The sequence below is a fragment of the Enoplosus armatus genome, chromosome 8, assembly GCF_043641665.1.
Source record: "Enoplosus armatus isolate fEnoArm2 chromosome 8, fEnoArm2.hap1, whole genome shotgun sequence".
Taxonomy (NCBI): Eukaryota; Metazoa; Chordata; class Actinopteri; order Centrarchiformes; family Enoplosidae; genus Enoplosus; species Enoplosus armatus.
The window spans coordinates 24,572,253-24,588,653 of record NC_092187.1 but is presented as its reverse complement, the minus strand read 5'-3'; the positions used below and the strand labels follow the sequence as shown (position 1 = coordinate 24,588,653).

Genomic DNA, 16,401 nt, shown 5'->3' with positions numbered 1-16,401 from the left:
CACACACACACACACACACACACACACACACACACACACACACACACACACACACACACACACACACACACACACACACACACACACACACACACACACACACACACACACACAGCTCCAATGCAACAATAATATAATTAAGATTATACTGAATTACTTTCTATTTCCCAGAGTTAAAAAAAACACAGCAAAAGATACAAAGATAGAAAAAAAGTTAAAAACTGATTCTCAGTGAGCTGTGGATGGGAAGCCTCAAAGACTTCTCAAATATCTGAATACTTTTATCAACACTGATTCAGTTAGTTAGTTTTGGTACAGGAAACAGGCAAGAAAAGCAATGTTGATGCAGAATATAACGTTTTTAAAACCACAGCAGATGTAAATCTTAAGAAAAAGTAATGCAACAGGAAACAACAAACATGATTAAAACGTCACAGTAAAGCAGCGAGGCAGCTCCCAGACCAACATGATTCGACAGATTAAAAATGCCTCTTTGTATAAACGTCCACCAGGTCGAACATTATTTCTTATCTATTTATTCAAAAATGGGTAAAAATCTCAGGGTGTACGCCGTATGTAGACGCATGTATAACCATAGGGTGTTAAATACAAACAATACAAACAAAAAGGTTTAGATGGTTTTTGACTCAACAGCCCTGGAGGAAAATCAGCTGAATTTGATATAACATCATCAGCGTACAGCACCATTGATTCTCTCCTCCTGTTTCTTGGACAGAATTAACCATATGAGGGTGTAAAAAACAGTAATAATATATCACCATTCAGGACAGTCTGCCTCTGCTTTTCAACTGTTTTTACGCTTCCAAGCTGAAATGTGTGAGGCTAGTAGCACTATTGACAGTCACTGAGCATTCGAGGAAAAAAGGAAGCATTGGTGGTGTCTTTGAACTCCTGTAGCCGGAGAGGTTCAGGAGGAAACACAGAGTTAAACCAAGAACTGGAGGGAGCTTGATCTGCCATTTTCAAGAGTGGCTTTGGAGGCCGAAGTGACTGCCGTGCATGCAAACTGCACGTGTGACAAAATGCAAGAGACTCAAGTGCAGAGGGGACCCTGTGGCAGTGATCCACAAAAGCCCGTCTGTGAGCGCTGCTTAGTAGGAGGCTGCTGCATAGACCCTTTATGTTCCATCTAGTTCTTATAGAACATGTGGTGGGGAAAGACCCTCCACACACACACACACACACACACACACACACACACACACACACACACACACACACACACACACACACAATAAAAAACATGACCAACCTCCCTTAACTGAGTTGCTGCAGTTCTGGAGAAGCAGGGGAGGACGGGGAGGTGGAGGAGCTGGAGGTGGTGGATGTGGTCAAAGGAGGCAGCTCCTCACAGGCAAAATAGTCCTTCAGGGGAGCGAAGAGGTGACGGATGACCGGCACACTCCACGCCTTCCCCAACACCTTCTGCCTCTGCTGCCGGTTCATGTTCCTCACGTCGGTGTAATGTTTGGGGAAACCAAAGATTCTGGTGAACAATAAGGGAGACGGTCATATGCGTTAGCTGAAGTCTCAATGTGTTCAATGTAGAGATCAGACAGAAAATAAAAAAAAAAAAAAACAGAAAATCACCAACTACTTTGATAATTGACAAGTAATTTAAGTCATTTTTCAAGCAAAAATGCCAAATCCTCTCTGGTTCCAGCTTTTTAAAAGTGCATATTTGCTGGTTTTCTTAGTCGTTCATGATATCTTAAGGTTCTGACCTGTTCTTTGGACAAAACACGACATCTGAAGACGTCTGCTTAAGCTATAGGACATTGCAACAGAAATGTTTCACTGTTTTCTGATGTTTTATAGACCAAATGATCAATCTATTAATTGAGAAAAGATTTGCCACATTAATTGATAATAAAAAATAGCCCCAGTTAAATCTCAGAAATAAGGTGAGTCACTGGGACTCTGTGAGAAAAAGGTTTTCTTTCTTCTGTTGAACTGCTCTCCAGTATACCTGTATTTTCATAGTATACCTGTATTTTCATATGTCAAAACAAATCATCCTATAACTGTTCATTGTGTCCATACTGTTTTTAGTGTTTTTGTTGGGTTGCTACCCAGCAGCTTCACCACAGCGGGAACCTGGCTATTGTTAGCAGGTTCCAGTACAGCAAGTTGGGAGCTGCTGCTGCTGCCGCGTAAGAGTACCATGTCTGTTTGTACGTTACGCCCTCTCTTCTCTGCCTACTGATGTTTTCAGCCCAGAGACACCTAGCCACAACCGCACAAAGTGCAGGATCCAACAATAAAGGGCTAGCAGTCCACAGCATTAAAAGTCACAGAGCAGAGTGACAGAGTCAACACATAAAACCAGCCTTGAAACTAAAAGTAAAAACAGCAAGTGTTGAGAGCCGAGCGGCAGCAGGGAAAACAAACACAACCAGCAAGGGATCCATCAACACCTTCCCCTGTGTATACACACACACACACACACACACACACACACACACACACACACTCTTAAACATGCCTACTTTTCTAGTTCGGTGATCCAGAGGATGTCCTCTCTGCCGTTCTGGAGGACAGGCAGCAGAGGGACACCTTTGCCCTGCTTCAGAGAGTTTGCATTAGTGGTGATCGTCCTCACCTTAGTGACCTGGAACAAAAACAACACACAGTAGTGATTATTTGTGCCTTCATGAACACTGTAATCATAACTGCTTAAAAGAAAAAAAAGAAAAGGGACTGTACATAAAACAAAAATATGAATTAAACTGAAGCAGAGGTTCAGTCACTGACCCTGGCTTCTCTGCCGATCTCTAAACAGTCCTGGAGACTCAGCTTGTCCTTCTGGGAGGCTATAATGGGCCTGATGGGAGATAAGCAGCAAACAAGTGAGAAAACTTTATTTATATGACATTTAAAGAAGAAGTTACAAAGTGCTTTACAAGATGAAGAAACAAGACCGAGTGAAGAAAACTATAAATACAAGAAGAAGAAAGTGTACAAACCATAAAATATGAAGTCAAACATCATCTATGAAGATTATGAGATAAAACTGTTACTTCTACTGATACCACTACTGCTACTGGACACTAAGATATTACTACAGTCAAGAACATAGTCTGAAAGCATTCGTTTTGAGTAATTTAACCCTTATAATTCACGATTAATTGAACGTCTTACCTGCTCATCCCCGGGATGTTTCCCCAGAAGTAACGAGCTCTGTGTGCAGGGCTAACTTTGACTGCATCCACCAGCACCGGGTTGCACTGTCGAAGAATCAGAGAGCAGCAACAGTCATTCTCTCTGAGTTTAGAACAAGTTATTTTGAGAAAAACAGCAGTGCAACGAGGAAGGAAGGAAGGAAGGAAGGAAGGAAGGAAGGAAGGAAGAGAGGAAAAAGTAAAGAGAGGGAAGAAAAGAAGAGAAAAGTAGAAAAGAGGAAGGTAAGATAAGATATGCCTGTATTGCAGCAGCTCAGAAATAAGTACAGATAAACAGAGAACATTTTTTTTTTAAATCAAGTAAAATAAAAATAGATATAAAAATAGAACCTATACAAGAGCACTCAAGGAGCCACCAGAAACCAGACAGAACCCGATGGAACGAACCTCGAGGAAGCGGCAGATGTTGACTTTGTCATGTGTGTTCATGAAGACTACGTTCTCAAACAGCCAGAAGAACGGCCGGGGGTCTTCCTCTTTGGGCTTCAGCAGCTGAAGGACGCGGTAGTACTCGAAGAACAGCCTGCCGGTGCCCTCTGCCGGAGAGAGGAGGGAATTACAGCAAAGAAGAAAGAAAGCCACACTCATATACAGCATCTGCATAACAAAATGATCGATATGATCAAAGCATTGCAGAGGCCAGAAATATTCTTTAATCTCCTTTCGGTAATTCTCTTCAACTGAGAGACGTTAAGTTAAACAATATTTTGCTCCATTTTGTCCGAATAAAACAACTTTTTGGCTTCTTAACTTGGTGATTAGAAACACAATTTATTTAAAGCGGACATGAATACAACACAGTTTCGTACCATAGAGGCCTTTTCTGATTGGGTTGACGATGGAGAGGTCATTACAGGGGCTGCCACCGATCAGCAAATCAAACGGACCCCACTGCTCGAGCTGGATGTGAAGAGGAACAAGGAGCTGGTTTAATTCAGCACTGAGGTAACCGTCACTTCAGTGACATCAGTCGAGCTGTATGAGCGGACGTCAAATAAAAACCAAAGGATTCAAATGTGTCAGATATCAAACAGAAATATGGTCGGAAGAAAGACGATTATATTAACATTATCGACTGTGTGTAAAGATGTGAATATTAAGAAAAACAAGCAGCGCAAGAGAACATACATGTTCCTGGGTGATGAACCGGGCGTCACCAACATGGATGACCTTGCCATCGTGGTTGACGGCCGCCACGGCAATTGAATCATCGCAAACCTCTGAGGCAACGTATTTCTCTACTTTGAAGCCAAGATCCTTCAGCACCAGGTGGCCTGAAAGAATACAGAATGTAAGCTTCTGACAGACATCAGGAGAGAAGACGGTCTTAACGTCATGTGCGTGCCCTCGCTCTTTGGGAAGACATATAGAATATAGAAGTTTAACAGCGCTGGTAGAAACACAAATCGCTCAGTGTTGGGAGACGGGGCCCAGGTGTGTGTACTCGCCTGTTGCTATGCCATCGAACAGGGAAAGAACTCGAACTGGTCTGCGCAGGTTGGCAGGGATGGACGGGTAAACACGGTGAGGTTCCTACAAAGTAAAGAGGTCAAAATAATGAGAGACAGAGTGATTCCTCATTAACGAAAAGAAACCTGCATTTTAGAAAAAAAAGGGAATTTGTGCATTTAGTCATTTATTGTAACTTCCTCATTTTGTCAATTTGTGACATTTTGTCTGAATACACACAGTGATTAACGCGTGTGTACAGTGTACACACATAGTGTACTTTTCTTTATTGTTCTTGTACTTCCTTTTGCTGCTGTGACACTTCCTGCATGTCACTCAATCAACAAAGTTTATCTTAAAAAAAAATATAATTACTATTATTACTAGAGCTCAAGCAAAGACAAGAACAAAATAAGAGCACGAGTACCAAGAACAGAATTGTGAAAGTGAAATTAAGTCCTGTTTCATAAAGCTGAAACGTCAATTCATCAATCTACAGAAAATGAATCTGCTACTATTTTCAATGAAGTCATTTTTCAAACAAAAAAAATAATTTTGTCAGTTGTATTTCATTGTAAACTGAATATATTTGTATAATATAGAACTGTGTTGAACATGCAGATTAATTGATAATGAAAATAATTGTTAGTTGCAGCCCTAAAGATACATTTATTTTAATGTAATTCAACTCTCCTAACTCTGTTTTTATTACGAAGAATGGAAACCATGCGCAGCTTCTCCTGTCATTGCATAGTGAAGAATTAATATTTACACAGACATTTAGTGTGTGTAACACAGTGAAAATATTTGAAGGTATTCAGAGCGCAGGTGAGTTTGCACAGTTATAAAAAAAAATTTAAAAAAAAAGACGTGCGGGTCACTCACAAACTCCATGGCGCTGTTGTTGGCGAATAACCCCTGAACACGGATGCTCCAGTCCTCTCGGGGGATCAGGGCACCGTGGGGTCGATGAGGCTGGCACAAGAAGCAGATCCACGGGTCCAGCAGCGTCAACGAATCAAACGTCCCTGAACCGACGAGGATGTTCAGACAGTCCGCACAATAAGATCTGCAAATGTAGAGGAGAACGAGGAGAGAGGTAGAACGATTAATAAACGATGGAAACCACCGGCCTCGACTTCTTACCTTAATAGCTATTGAAATGTAGAGAAAGAGACGAACAGACCAACCTGCAGCAGCTGTCGTTGCCGCACAGTATGACCTCCAGTCCATAGCAGCAGATGGTGCAGTAGGACTGATATCCATCTTCATCATAACGATACAGAGTTTCTGTTAAGTTGTCCTGCAGGGACGCAGACAGCATCAGAGCCAGAGGTTAGAGACATTATAACACACTTATACACAGCGTTGAGCTTCGGTTCACGGTTTCACACATTAACACACATTCACAGTGCACTGAGGAGCCCTTACTGGTTGTAACATAAAGAGAAGATGATGATGATGCTGCCTTACTTTACACTCCAAGCAGAGGCTGCCTTTGAACAGAGGGTGGAATATCTCAACGTCTTCAGTTCCACAACACAAACAGACGCCTGCAGACACAATACAGAGACAGAAAGAAATAGGAGGAAGCAAGTGAGCAACGAATGAGTGACTGAGTGAGTGTAATGATCTATATGGATGCAAAAAATGCAACTATAGATACATAAACCAGTATGTTATCCATAACAAATGTGACATACTTCAAGAATCAATGAAAGCTTAATAAGAGACTCACTGGAGTATTAGCAATTCTTACAATACTGTGCACATGTAAACAAAGCCACTAATCAACTGACGGATATGATGTGCGTGGACAAGATCATTTCACTGTTTACCTACAAAATCAAGTATTTATGCATAAAAAAGGTGAGAAATTTAGAATTAAAAGGACATTCAAGATGCCCAAACACTCACCTTCGATGTCCAGTTTCATGTCCATGATCATACGAATGGTCTCCTCTGCAAGAAGAGAGACCAATAACTGTCTAATAATAAACGCTGTAGGATCAATAACTCAAACGCACTTGGCAATTTCATGTAAAGCACACATTTAACGCAGGAGAGGTGCTGTACGAATAAAGTTTAATGTTATTATTGTTAATCATAATAAAAAGGACTGTTGCAGCTGACTCACTAGAATATCATAGAGCCCATTAAAGGTGGGGGGGCCAGTTGTTCACCAGCTGTTCAAACGTATCTCTAAACACATACGTTATAAATAGACTAAGTTGGTACTAAATATTTGCAGCCAGTAACCAACTGAGAAAGCTAACGTACGACCCATTTACACTGAAGAGGTAACAGAACATGGTCGACATGTCTGACCTGTTTATAATGTTGTAAATGTGGATTTTAAATTACATTTCACTAAATCTTTGAAAGTGTTGCATATAAGAAGACTTAAATTGCGTTCGTACCTCTGAGTTTTTGGTCCGGCTGGGTGTAAACGCTGGTCGCCTGGTTGACCTTGTTGTAAGCTTTGTTGGAGGTCCTCTTCTTGTACGGCACAAAGTCTGGTGACATGTCGTTATCAAATCCATCAATCAGACTGCTTTTCTTCTTCTGGGCCTTCCCTCCTTTCCACCCTCCCTTACCCTTCCCTCGTCCCCATCCTTCTCCCCAGTCATCTTTCTCTCCCTCCCATCCTCCCTTCCCTTGTTTCCCCGTCTCTGCTGCCCATCCTCCTCTGGATCCCTTCTCCTTCATGACTCCTTGAGTGCCTTTCCCAGCCAAATCAAATCCTTCCTCCCATGCAGTTTTTCCACCTCCATCTCTGCGGGGGGGCTTCTCTGTGGAGTTGCACGACAGTTTGTTCAAGGAGACGGCCACATCTTTCAGCTCAGTATCGCTGCTCTTGCTGCTCATCGGGGTGGAGGGGCTGAGGAAGGGATGAGAAGATCTGGCTTTCAGGAAGAGTTTCTTCTTCACCTTCGGTCTGTAGTTTGTTTTAGTGACACCTGGACAGAAGACAATCAGATGTGAACATCAGATATTTTACACAACAATAAAGAAGTTACCATGACATGTACAATCTGCTGAATCATATTAGTAGTATGAACCTACTGTACATGCTTGAGTCAGATCACCTCCTGTCTTACTTCCATATTAGTCTGTGTGGCTCTTTTCCTGCAGGCTTCAGATTATTAGCTGCTTCATTTTGACTGTAGTTTTATCTGTGAAGGGTTGGCTGTGCATGCTAAGCTGTGAACTCAAGTTCTTACGTTTGAACTCTTTTTCACCAACGGCAGCTTTTCATGTGTATTCAAAAATTAACTGTGAGCTTGAGCTGAAAGTTGGGACTCTGGGAAAACTATAGAGAGCCGAAGGGAAACCATAACTCGTGAGTATTCTTCCATAAGTGAGAAAACTTCAAAAATCTCATTTGTAATAATGCCAAATTACTAAAAGAAACTGAAAAAAAAAGAAATGGCAGATGAAAAAAAATGAGAGATTTCATTAAATTACAATACCTGATGTCCAGCACTCTTAATGATGCAATTAAAATGTGTATTTAATATAAAACAAAATCTCTTCAGGCTCTTAATCATAATAATTCATACCATCTATGGCAGCCCCTGGTTTGAGTCCGTCTGGCCCCGTGGGTTGAAAACCTCCAAAGGCCCAGTTTAACATCCGTCTCAGCAGCTCGTCTCCGTCCTCAAGACATGCAGGAAACTGCTTCTTACAACGTAGAGCTGCCTCCTGACAGACAGACATGAACATGCGTCACACATCCACACTTCACGTTCAGGTCTGAATTTGTTAATGGAGCCGGACCTGGTGAGATTTGATGTGTTGGAGTGAATCCGATCCCACGGACAGGTATGTTGTCTGGGCAACACCCACTTTTCTTTTAACTCCTCTTTACGTATATAAACACACAGAGACACACAGACCTGCAGGGACAAGAAGATGGCTTCTCGGTAGGTGACGAGGACGGCGAAGGAGCTGGCACTGAAGTGCTGGGTGAAGGAGGCGAATGGTTTCAGAGCCTCCATACTGACCTGGAATCAGAGCCAAGAAACCAGTGCAGAGAATGGAAACAGATATAAATAATAATATATATCAGTAACTTGGCAGGCGTTGTCAGTTTGTTTGCTGGGGACCTGTAGAGAAACTGATCTGGAACCAGGGGTGAAAATGTGGCAATATTCTTGTGCCGTCACGATGTATATGAAGCATGTATGTACATGATTATGTACATATGAAGTCATAGTCAGTAACTGACTCACCTGAGAGGACATTCTCTGTCCGTACCACTCCACCATCGCCTCCCCAGGAAGTTGATTCTCTCCCCTGCAGGGCACGATGACGGCTGGCCAGTGAGAGAAGCCCTCCACCTGACCCCAGACCAGCTCCCCAGTCGCATCCTGCACAACACACACACACACACACACAAAAATCAACGTCCAGTAACAGACTCATGCAGCACTTTACAGAACTATCTGTCTATTTAGAGCTCAAAAACAAATAACTGTCACTAGTCGAGACGCACGTGCACAGGTGTTACCATGGTGACCAAATGATCTTGCATTAATATATAAGGCTGCAACTAATGATTGTTTTCAATATCGATAAATCTGCCAGTCATTTTCTTGATTAATCCATTCATCGTTTAGTCACTAGTGTGTTTAGAAAATAGTAGAAAAATAGTGAAAACTGCCATAAGTGATGTTTTTAAATGTGATATTGGAACAGTCCAACACCCAAAGATATTTCACTATCATATACATCCTCACATGTGAGAGGCTGGAACCAGCAAATGTTTGGCATATTTGATAAATGACTGAAAGGATTCATTGATTATCAAAATAGTGGCCAATTACATTTCTTTTCAACTAAATGATTCATTGACTACTTGTTGCAGCTCTACATATGTACACGATGATTCAATAGTCTTGAATTCATGCTAAAATCACATATCTGCTCTCACAAAATCCTGTAGTTGGTCTGCTTTGCATTCACACTACAAATGAAGTCCAGGACCGAGATTCTCCTTTCAGGCGGATTCTCTCCGGTTGTTTAGTGTGAGTGACTTTGAGTGACAGCTTTCAGACCAGCACAAATTAACTAAACTAAACTCAACTGGCATATACGACAGAGTTCGTTTAAACGAAACCAAACAGATTCGTGTGAAAACACCCTGAAATGCCACCAAACAATTGTGATGGTCAGATCTTAAGGATCAAAGAGTTTTTATACTTATTCGAATGAGAATGTTTGAAGATAAATGCAAGTTTGATTTTAGAGCTACAACACTTTTTTAAACATTGTTAGCCGCTAGAAACATTTCCTAGTTGGCTCAGCTGAGACTAAACCATTATGTTTAAAATATTATACATAAAGCTATGTATGTATATATGTACACAATAAATAACACGAGGCTTCTCTGAATAACCTTACAGCAGATTTTACCAGCAGTTCTGCTGAGTTCGATGGTGTGCTGGTTGAAACCATGACGTCATCATCATCGTCGTCGTCGCCCACAACGAATACAGACTCTGCCTGTGGAGTTCTTTGACCTGCAAAACAATGACAATGAGCTACTGAATCTACTGAACTGGAAATTCTGCTCCTGTTCATCTTGAAGCGACTCCCTGTGGTGTGAACACCTGGCCTTGTCACCGTGTTGCTAATGCTATTCACTAATTAATTAAGACCATGTATCATGTTAATAAACTAGCCCTTTTCGCACAATTCTTACTTTCTGCCTTCATTAGTCTGCTGGTCCCACACATCTTGGACTCTTCGGTGATATCTACCACATCTGATAAAAACAGAACAAACAGCCACGCCGGTTATTATAGTAAAATGTTCATGGTGATGAAGCTGGTAACAGATCTACCTGCACAGTGCACACCTGACAGTCTTACCAGAGGAATTGTCCGTGTAGTCTGACTCCTCAGGACTGCTGTAGTGTTTGGCAGGAATATGTAGACTGGGTTTGGCCACAAAACCCTCATTATCCTCTGATGAAGTCTCTCCAGCCTCCTCTTCTTTCTTCTTGCCACCATAATCTGTCTGAACGGGCAGTTTTCTTCTGCGGCTGCGTGGTCTTCCTGCCCACCTGCCTGCTTGAGGTGAGGCTTTGGAGGTTTCCTTGCTGTCGGGAAGTCTGTTGGTGCTGTTGAACACCTTGAGACAGGAGCAAATACACATAACTAGAAAATGAAAGAACACAAACAACACATATGCAGCTGGATGACTTTTCCAGATCCTGGTGTGTAACACAAAGTATACAGGCAATGACATACAGATGTCACTTTCTATTTGAAATTCAGACTACCATTAAAATATGAAAGAAAATTAAAATATCCAATCTGTAATCATCTGAGTTCAAAACTCTCATAAAGGATAGACTATGTGGGTTACAAGCAAATCAATTTGATTTTTTTGAAAAAGTGACACAATGACTAAAAAAATGACCTTTTAAGGTTGCTGTCACTCGTAAAAAGGCAGTCTGCTAAGCTTGTCAGGTGTACAAGCCTCCTCAGTGTTCAGCCTGCCACTTTCAACCTGTTTTTGAAATCTGGATCTGGGGCCATATTCACAAAACATCCTGGGGCTACAAGGAGCTCCTAACTGGTGGATTAACTCCCGAAAATAAGTCCTAACTTTTACGTTTTAACGTTTTATTAGTAATTGCAGGTAAGGTGATTAATAAAAATTTAATGATAACGAACTTTTAATCCATATTTTAACACGAATCGAAACAATCCAATAACACTTGGACACTGATAAAATACAGTTTTACAAAATGTTGTTCGACAGTTCATTAAGTGCACGTTAAATAATCACCAACTGCTATAAATACATAAATAAAGCCGATTTCATGGCCGTCGCTAAAAGTTGCTCTCAGCAGCTTTGTCTTAAGAAGGAACTCTTTACTTTTAGTGCCATTTAGGAGGACCCCTAGTGGTGACATAAGATCCTTTGGAATACAGCGCCTGATTTGGTTGGTGAGCTTCCTGAATAGATTTCTCTTTTAACACTCACCTTAGCAAACACCTGCGTCCTGCATAGAGAGCTCGGCAGGGCCAGGAGGGTCAGGAGGAGTCTCCGCAGAATAGAGTGTGGTCTAATGCCATGCAACATCTGTACAGACAACACAGGAACTCTTGTAATGACATTTGATATTCAATAGCAATGTTTCTACAGCAGCTGCTGACCTAGCACTTTATCTACATGGAGTTCTTTTCACCAGTATTAAAAAAAATCATAATTACAAGGATTTTCCAGTCAACACAGGTGTTGATTCCAGTAACCCGATATTTATACATTCCATTCAATAACCGTTAGTCGTGTTGTCTGTATACCTTCATCCAGCAGTGACCTTCTCCTGTCCCGCTCGCCTGCTCCTCCTTTGTGGTCTTAATGACACGGAGATAGTCGTATGCTAGTTGATGTTGTTCTGGAGACCCAGCCTTACACAGACCCAGCTGAACCCCCAACTCTAACAGCACACACCTGGACAACGTACTATCCTGAAGGGGAAACACAGATATCATACACAGATTGGTAGGAGCATTTGATTAAGTAGAAAGTCATTTTAAATAGTTACATACGATACTGTACCCAGCAACTCTGAAATGTTCATATTTTGTAAATAAAAGAAGTAATTAAAGTTACACAAGGCAACAGGTGTACACAAGGTGTAAGAGAAAGAAATCTTCTTACATCGATATTTTCAGGATGTTTCAGCACTTTGCCGATATTCCTTAGTGCCACGTCTCCAAGCTGCTTAGGAATACTCTCCACTAAACTCTGTAGTGCCGCTTCATAGAAAGTCGCTGCATCCTTCAGGAAGTCCCTCCTCTCCTGCTCCCCCAGATCCACGACAGCGGTGGCCCACAGGAAGTCTCTGGCTCGAGGACCTACATTCACCTCTTCTGTGGGGAGCAGCTCCTTCACACTGCTGAGGAGACGCAGGTCTCGCCTCCTGAGAAAGCTCTCTGCGACGGAGGGCCGGAGGAGACTGGCTGCGTAGGAGTGAACCAGCATGGAGGTCAGCTGGAGCTCCACAGCCACGTCCGCTGTGCCATACTGCTGCAATTCTTGGAGAGCTCGGAGGGGCTCCAAAGCATGAGAGAGGAACAGGAAGTGCAGCTTCACTTTATGATCCATCAGCTGGGTTCTGATCCTGTCAGTGTCCTCTGCTTGCCTCAGTGACTTAAAATACTCCACCAAATCCCTCCAGCTGCTGACCATCTTCTGCACAGTGTTGATGATAAATAAACACTGTGTAGAGATTGAACAGGATGGGTTGTAAGACTCTGCATCAGTAAATAGCTCTTTCAGACTGTCATTGACAGAGGGGCAGGTGGAGTAGTGATGGTGGAGGTCTCTAATCAGGTCAACCACGCAACCAAAGGAAGCCCTGAGTCCGGCCTGGCAGGCTCTTCCTGCTACCCCAGAGAGGCCACAGAGTGATACTAACCCAGGGTTGAAAGCCTGGAGCGGGGAGACAAACACCTGGCTCACCCCTGGGTGAGGAGCGTTGCAGTAAAACACAGCAAGGTTGGACAGAGGGAGGCCAAATTTCTTCAGCGTCTCAATCAGAGATTGTGCATCGGCGTGTCTGTCTGTGACAGCGTCAGAGTTCATGTCCGCTGGGCTTTGTGGATCAGAGGTGTCAACAGTCATCTGCAGAGTGTGCAGCAGCCTCACCACACTGACCCCCGAGCTCAGGTCGAAGTAGCCAATCAGGACGACACTTGTGCGCCGTCCTCCACCCAGCTCTACCCCCACATAGAGGTAGAGGCAGTACGGCGTGTGACAGCAGGCCTGAATGATGTCTCTGGGGTGGGCTGGACTCAAGATGGCAGGAACTGAAGGGCCACAAACCAGAGTGTCTATACCTGGATTGAAGTTTGAGTTTGTGTCACTACAGTATCTTCTGATGAAGCGCAATAAAGTATCCCTGCTGTGGGAACTACTCCCTTGATTCCCGTTGTCCACTGCTGCTTCTGCGAGTTCCACCCTCTTCATCTGCTGCGCCTCTTCTTTCACTCCTGTCTCCATCTTCTCTGTTTTCTCCTTTGTCACATCCACCACATCATCCTCATCATCAGATATCAATACTATCACATCTGCATTCCTGTTCAAGTCCTCCCTTGGGTTTTCTTTCCTTGGCTCTTCCACTGTTTGGCCCCCCATCTTCACAATAATTTCCAGTTTCTGATGAGTGGCCTGGGAGGAATGAGCATCTATAATGGGAGAAAAAAAAGACAGTGAGGCGCTTTATCACATGTACCACAATAACCCAGGTAACTAATGTATTTCAAATCATGTGAGAGGAAACCGGAAGCACCACCACGATAAAGACAAGATGTGTGCGCTCTCAAAGTAAGACATTGGAAGAATCACACCTAAAACAGTCCAAATTTAACAAAGTCTGAGCGTTATGCAGGTGTGACAAATAGACAACTGTTAGTAGGATATCTGTGTAACACCTGTGTGCCACAAACACTGCTCCCACCTGAGTCAGGAACCATACTCTGTCCGCCTCTGGCCTCCAAGGCATGGTACTCCCTGCCACGGTTATTCTCGTCAAAGAACATCTTAAACCAATGCAGGAAGGTCAGAGCCACTATAGAGTTCCTCTTCATCAGCCCCTCCATGGGGATGTACTGGAGAGAGGAAAGAGGCGGGGTTAAGTCTCATACTTGTGTTTACCTATCAATAAAAGATGTTTACGGTGTGTTTCTATCTGCTGGTACTTAAATCAGAAAATATTTTCACCAAAAAATGAAAAGGCTCTCAAAAGGGAATCAACTCTGTAGACCAAGCAAATGTTAAATGTTTTCAGATTAACTGGTCGTTCAACACTTTTGTTACAATACTCACTCTGACCACTCCGACTTTTCTGAATGCAGCTTGTAGTAAACTGTAGTTGTGAATAGAGTCCACCATGTTATTGCTTTGGAACCGGACCCTGGAAAGGTCCAGGGACCCAGGAAACAACCAATCCATCAGCTGGCAATAGGCTGCACCTGGATATTCATAGAAACACACACACACACACAAGTTACTGACAAGGATCTGATGACAAGTAGGCCTGCTTTGAAAGTATTTGATTCAAGTCCAAACAATAAGGGCCAGATTAACTAAGACAAAGGCAGGGTGTTTAGCGCCTGATTTACTGAGGCAGCAGCACATTGCGCAATCAGCTCTGGGGCCTGAGATCATTACTCTCAGAAAATGTCATGATCGTTCCGAAACATTAACTTTGGCTTTAGGTTCACTCATAAAACTTAAATAGTGCAATCTTCAGGTTTAATTATGTTATTGAGCCAATAAGAACTTCATGGGAAATTATTAGGAGATATACACAAGCCAAGACAAGACAAGCGGATGTGCAGAGGAAGTTGATCTAATTTGTTTCACTAGAATTTCGAGGTAAATGTAGCCACAAACGTCTCAGAGGCAGAGAATTTGCCAAGTAAAACCGACCTTTGCTAACTGAGTGATACATATGCACTATAACAGCATGAGGCATGACGTTTGTTGAAGTTTCATTCACACATTAAAAACACACATGCATGCTGACCTACCTGCCCATATCTGCTCCACCTTGGTGAAGCCTGTCTGTAAAGTTTCATTGAGCCAAGCCAGCAGCTCATATCGGTTCGGTAGCTCTGAACTCACAGCTACATTCACTGCCATCTCCTATAAGAGATGGACCTGCAAAAACACCACGTAAATATGTCTTTACATAAGAGTCAAACATAAGCACTGATCCTTTACTAAGCAAATCAACAACTTAGAAGTCACATTCCTGAACCTGTCACAACAATTAAATGGTGTTCCTTACATTTTATGATGTGGAATAAAATGCAGGAAACCTTCAGCACAGGTGCTATAATTATAGTGTGTATTTATAAAATAAATAAATGAAAAAAGTGGTTCCCAGGCTTTTGACATGGCTTCTGGACAACTTTTCTTCCAGCATACATCCAGGGAAAAATAACAGCCCATGATACAGTCACATAAAACTATGTTCTTAATTGTCAGTTGTTTCGTGCCTCCACACGATCACAAAGACGACTACTTGTGGCTTTTCGCGCGAAAATGCTGCATTCAAGTCGCGTTAACGCGCCGTTCATCTTAGATTCAATAGATGAAAAGTAAAATAGCGCTAAGGAATTCGGGATTTTCTGCTCCAATTTGCTTGACTCCGTTTAGTCTACAACCTATAATTCAAGTTGTCATTTTGTTTGTGTTTACGAATGACCAAGTCAGCAACTGCTACTTATCATTTGTAGTTTACAATGGAATGTTTGCCTTGCTTGTAAACAGTTCAAACAAAGTATGAAACAACTGAAACACTGCGAACTGCGTTTCCAAATGAAGTAAACGAATGAACTTTATTTTTCAATGGTCGACGTAGACGGCAGACGTAGTGCGCATGCGCCGACAGTGCATGCAGCCTGTCACTCCTGTTTGTTTTCTTACTTTTCTTATTTTTCTTACTTTCTGCTTTATTTTTATTGTGTGACCCCCCCCCCCCCGACAACCATTTGTGTCCAATGCAGCAAGATGTTTTTGTCTCTACGCCAATCAGATTAGAGCGGGTAGCATCCGGACCAATAGAATCAATGGAGTCCGCGCAGAAGAACGCAGAGGATGTAACCGGAAACTGATGCGGAACTCAGATCAGTTGTTTACAGTACGGTCGGGTCAACAAGCACTACAACTTTGGCCGAAAGAGAGGCCATGATGGAACACTTTACGGGGCGGGGGGGGG

General features: G+C 42.6%; 1 protein-coding gene across 1 annotated transcript; it reads right to left on the bottom strand.

The window, feature by feature from the left end:
* Positions 1–1,278: 1,278 nt before the first annotated feature.
* Positions 1,279–15,320, bottom strand: LOC139288585 (uncharacterized). Its single transcript, XM_070909905.1, has 25 exons — positions 15,209–15,320; positions 14,502–14,647; positions 14,134–14,284; positions 12,333–13,861; positions 11,972–12,139; positions 11,652–11,750; positions 10,529–10,790; positions 10,360–10,422; positions 10,071–10,177; positions 8,888–9,025; positions 8,552–8,659; positions 8,216–8,357; positions 7,073–7,612; positions 6,570–6,614; positions 6,126–6,205; positions 5,843–5,955; positions 5,538–5,721; positions 4,652–4,736; positions 4,332–4,477; positions 4,013–4,103; positions 3,591–3,739; positions 3,163–3,248; positions 2,776–2,845; positions 2,511–2,632; positions 1,279–1,507 (listed from the first exon to the last, which is right to left on the bottom strand). The coding sequence occupies exons 1-25, from the start codon at positions 15,318–15,320 to the stop codon at positions 1,279–1,281; spliced, it is 4,965 nt and encodes a 1,654-aa protein (XP_070766006.1).
* Between the last annotated feature and the right edge of the window lie 1,081 nt (positions 15,321–16,401).

What these genes read in the sequence shown, in the direction of transcription:
- LOC139288585 (XM_070909905.1), bottom strand. Translation starts at nt 15,320, where the DNA reads ATGGCAGTGAATGTAGCTGTGAGTTCAGAGCTACCGAACCGATATGAG. An exon ending in AAGGTCACTGCTGGATGAAG is followed by an intron (nt 11,751 to 11,971) that starts GTATACAGACAA and finishes TTGTCTGTACAG; the next exon opens with ATGTTGCATGGCATTAGACC. An exon ending in ACAACAGCGCCATGGAGTTT is followed by an intron (nt 4,737 to 5,537) that starts GTGAGTGACCCG and finishes TTTACTTTGTAG; the next exon opens with GAACCTCACCGTGTTTACCC.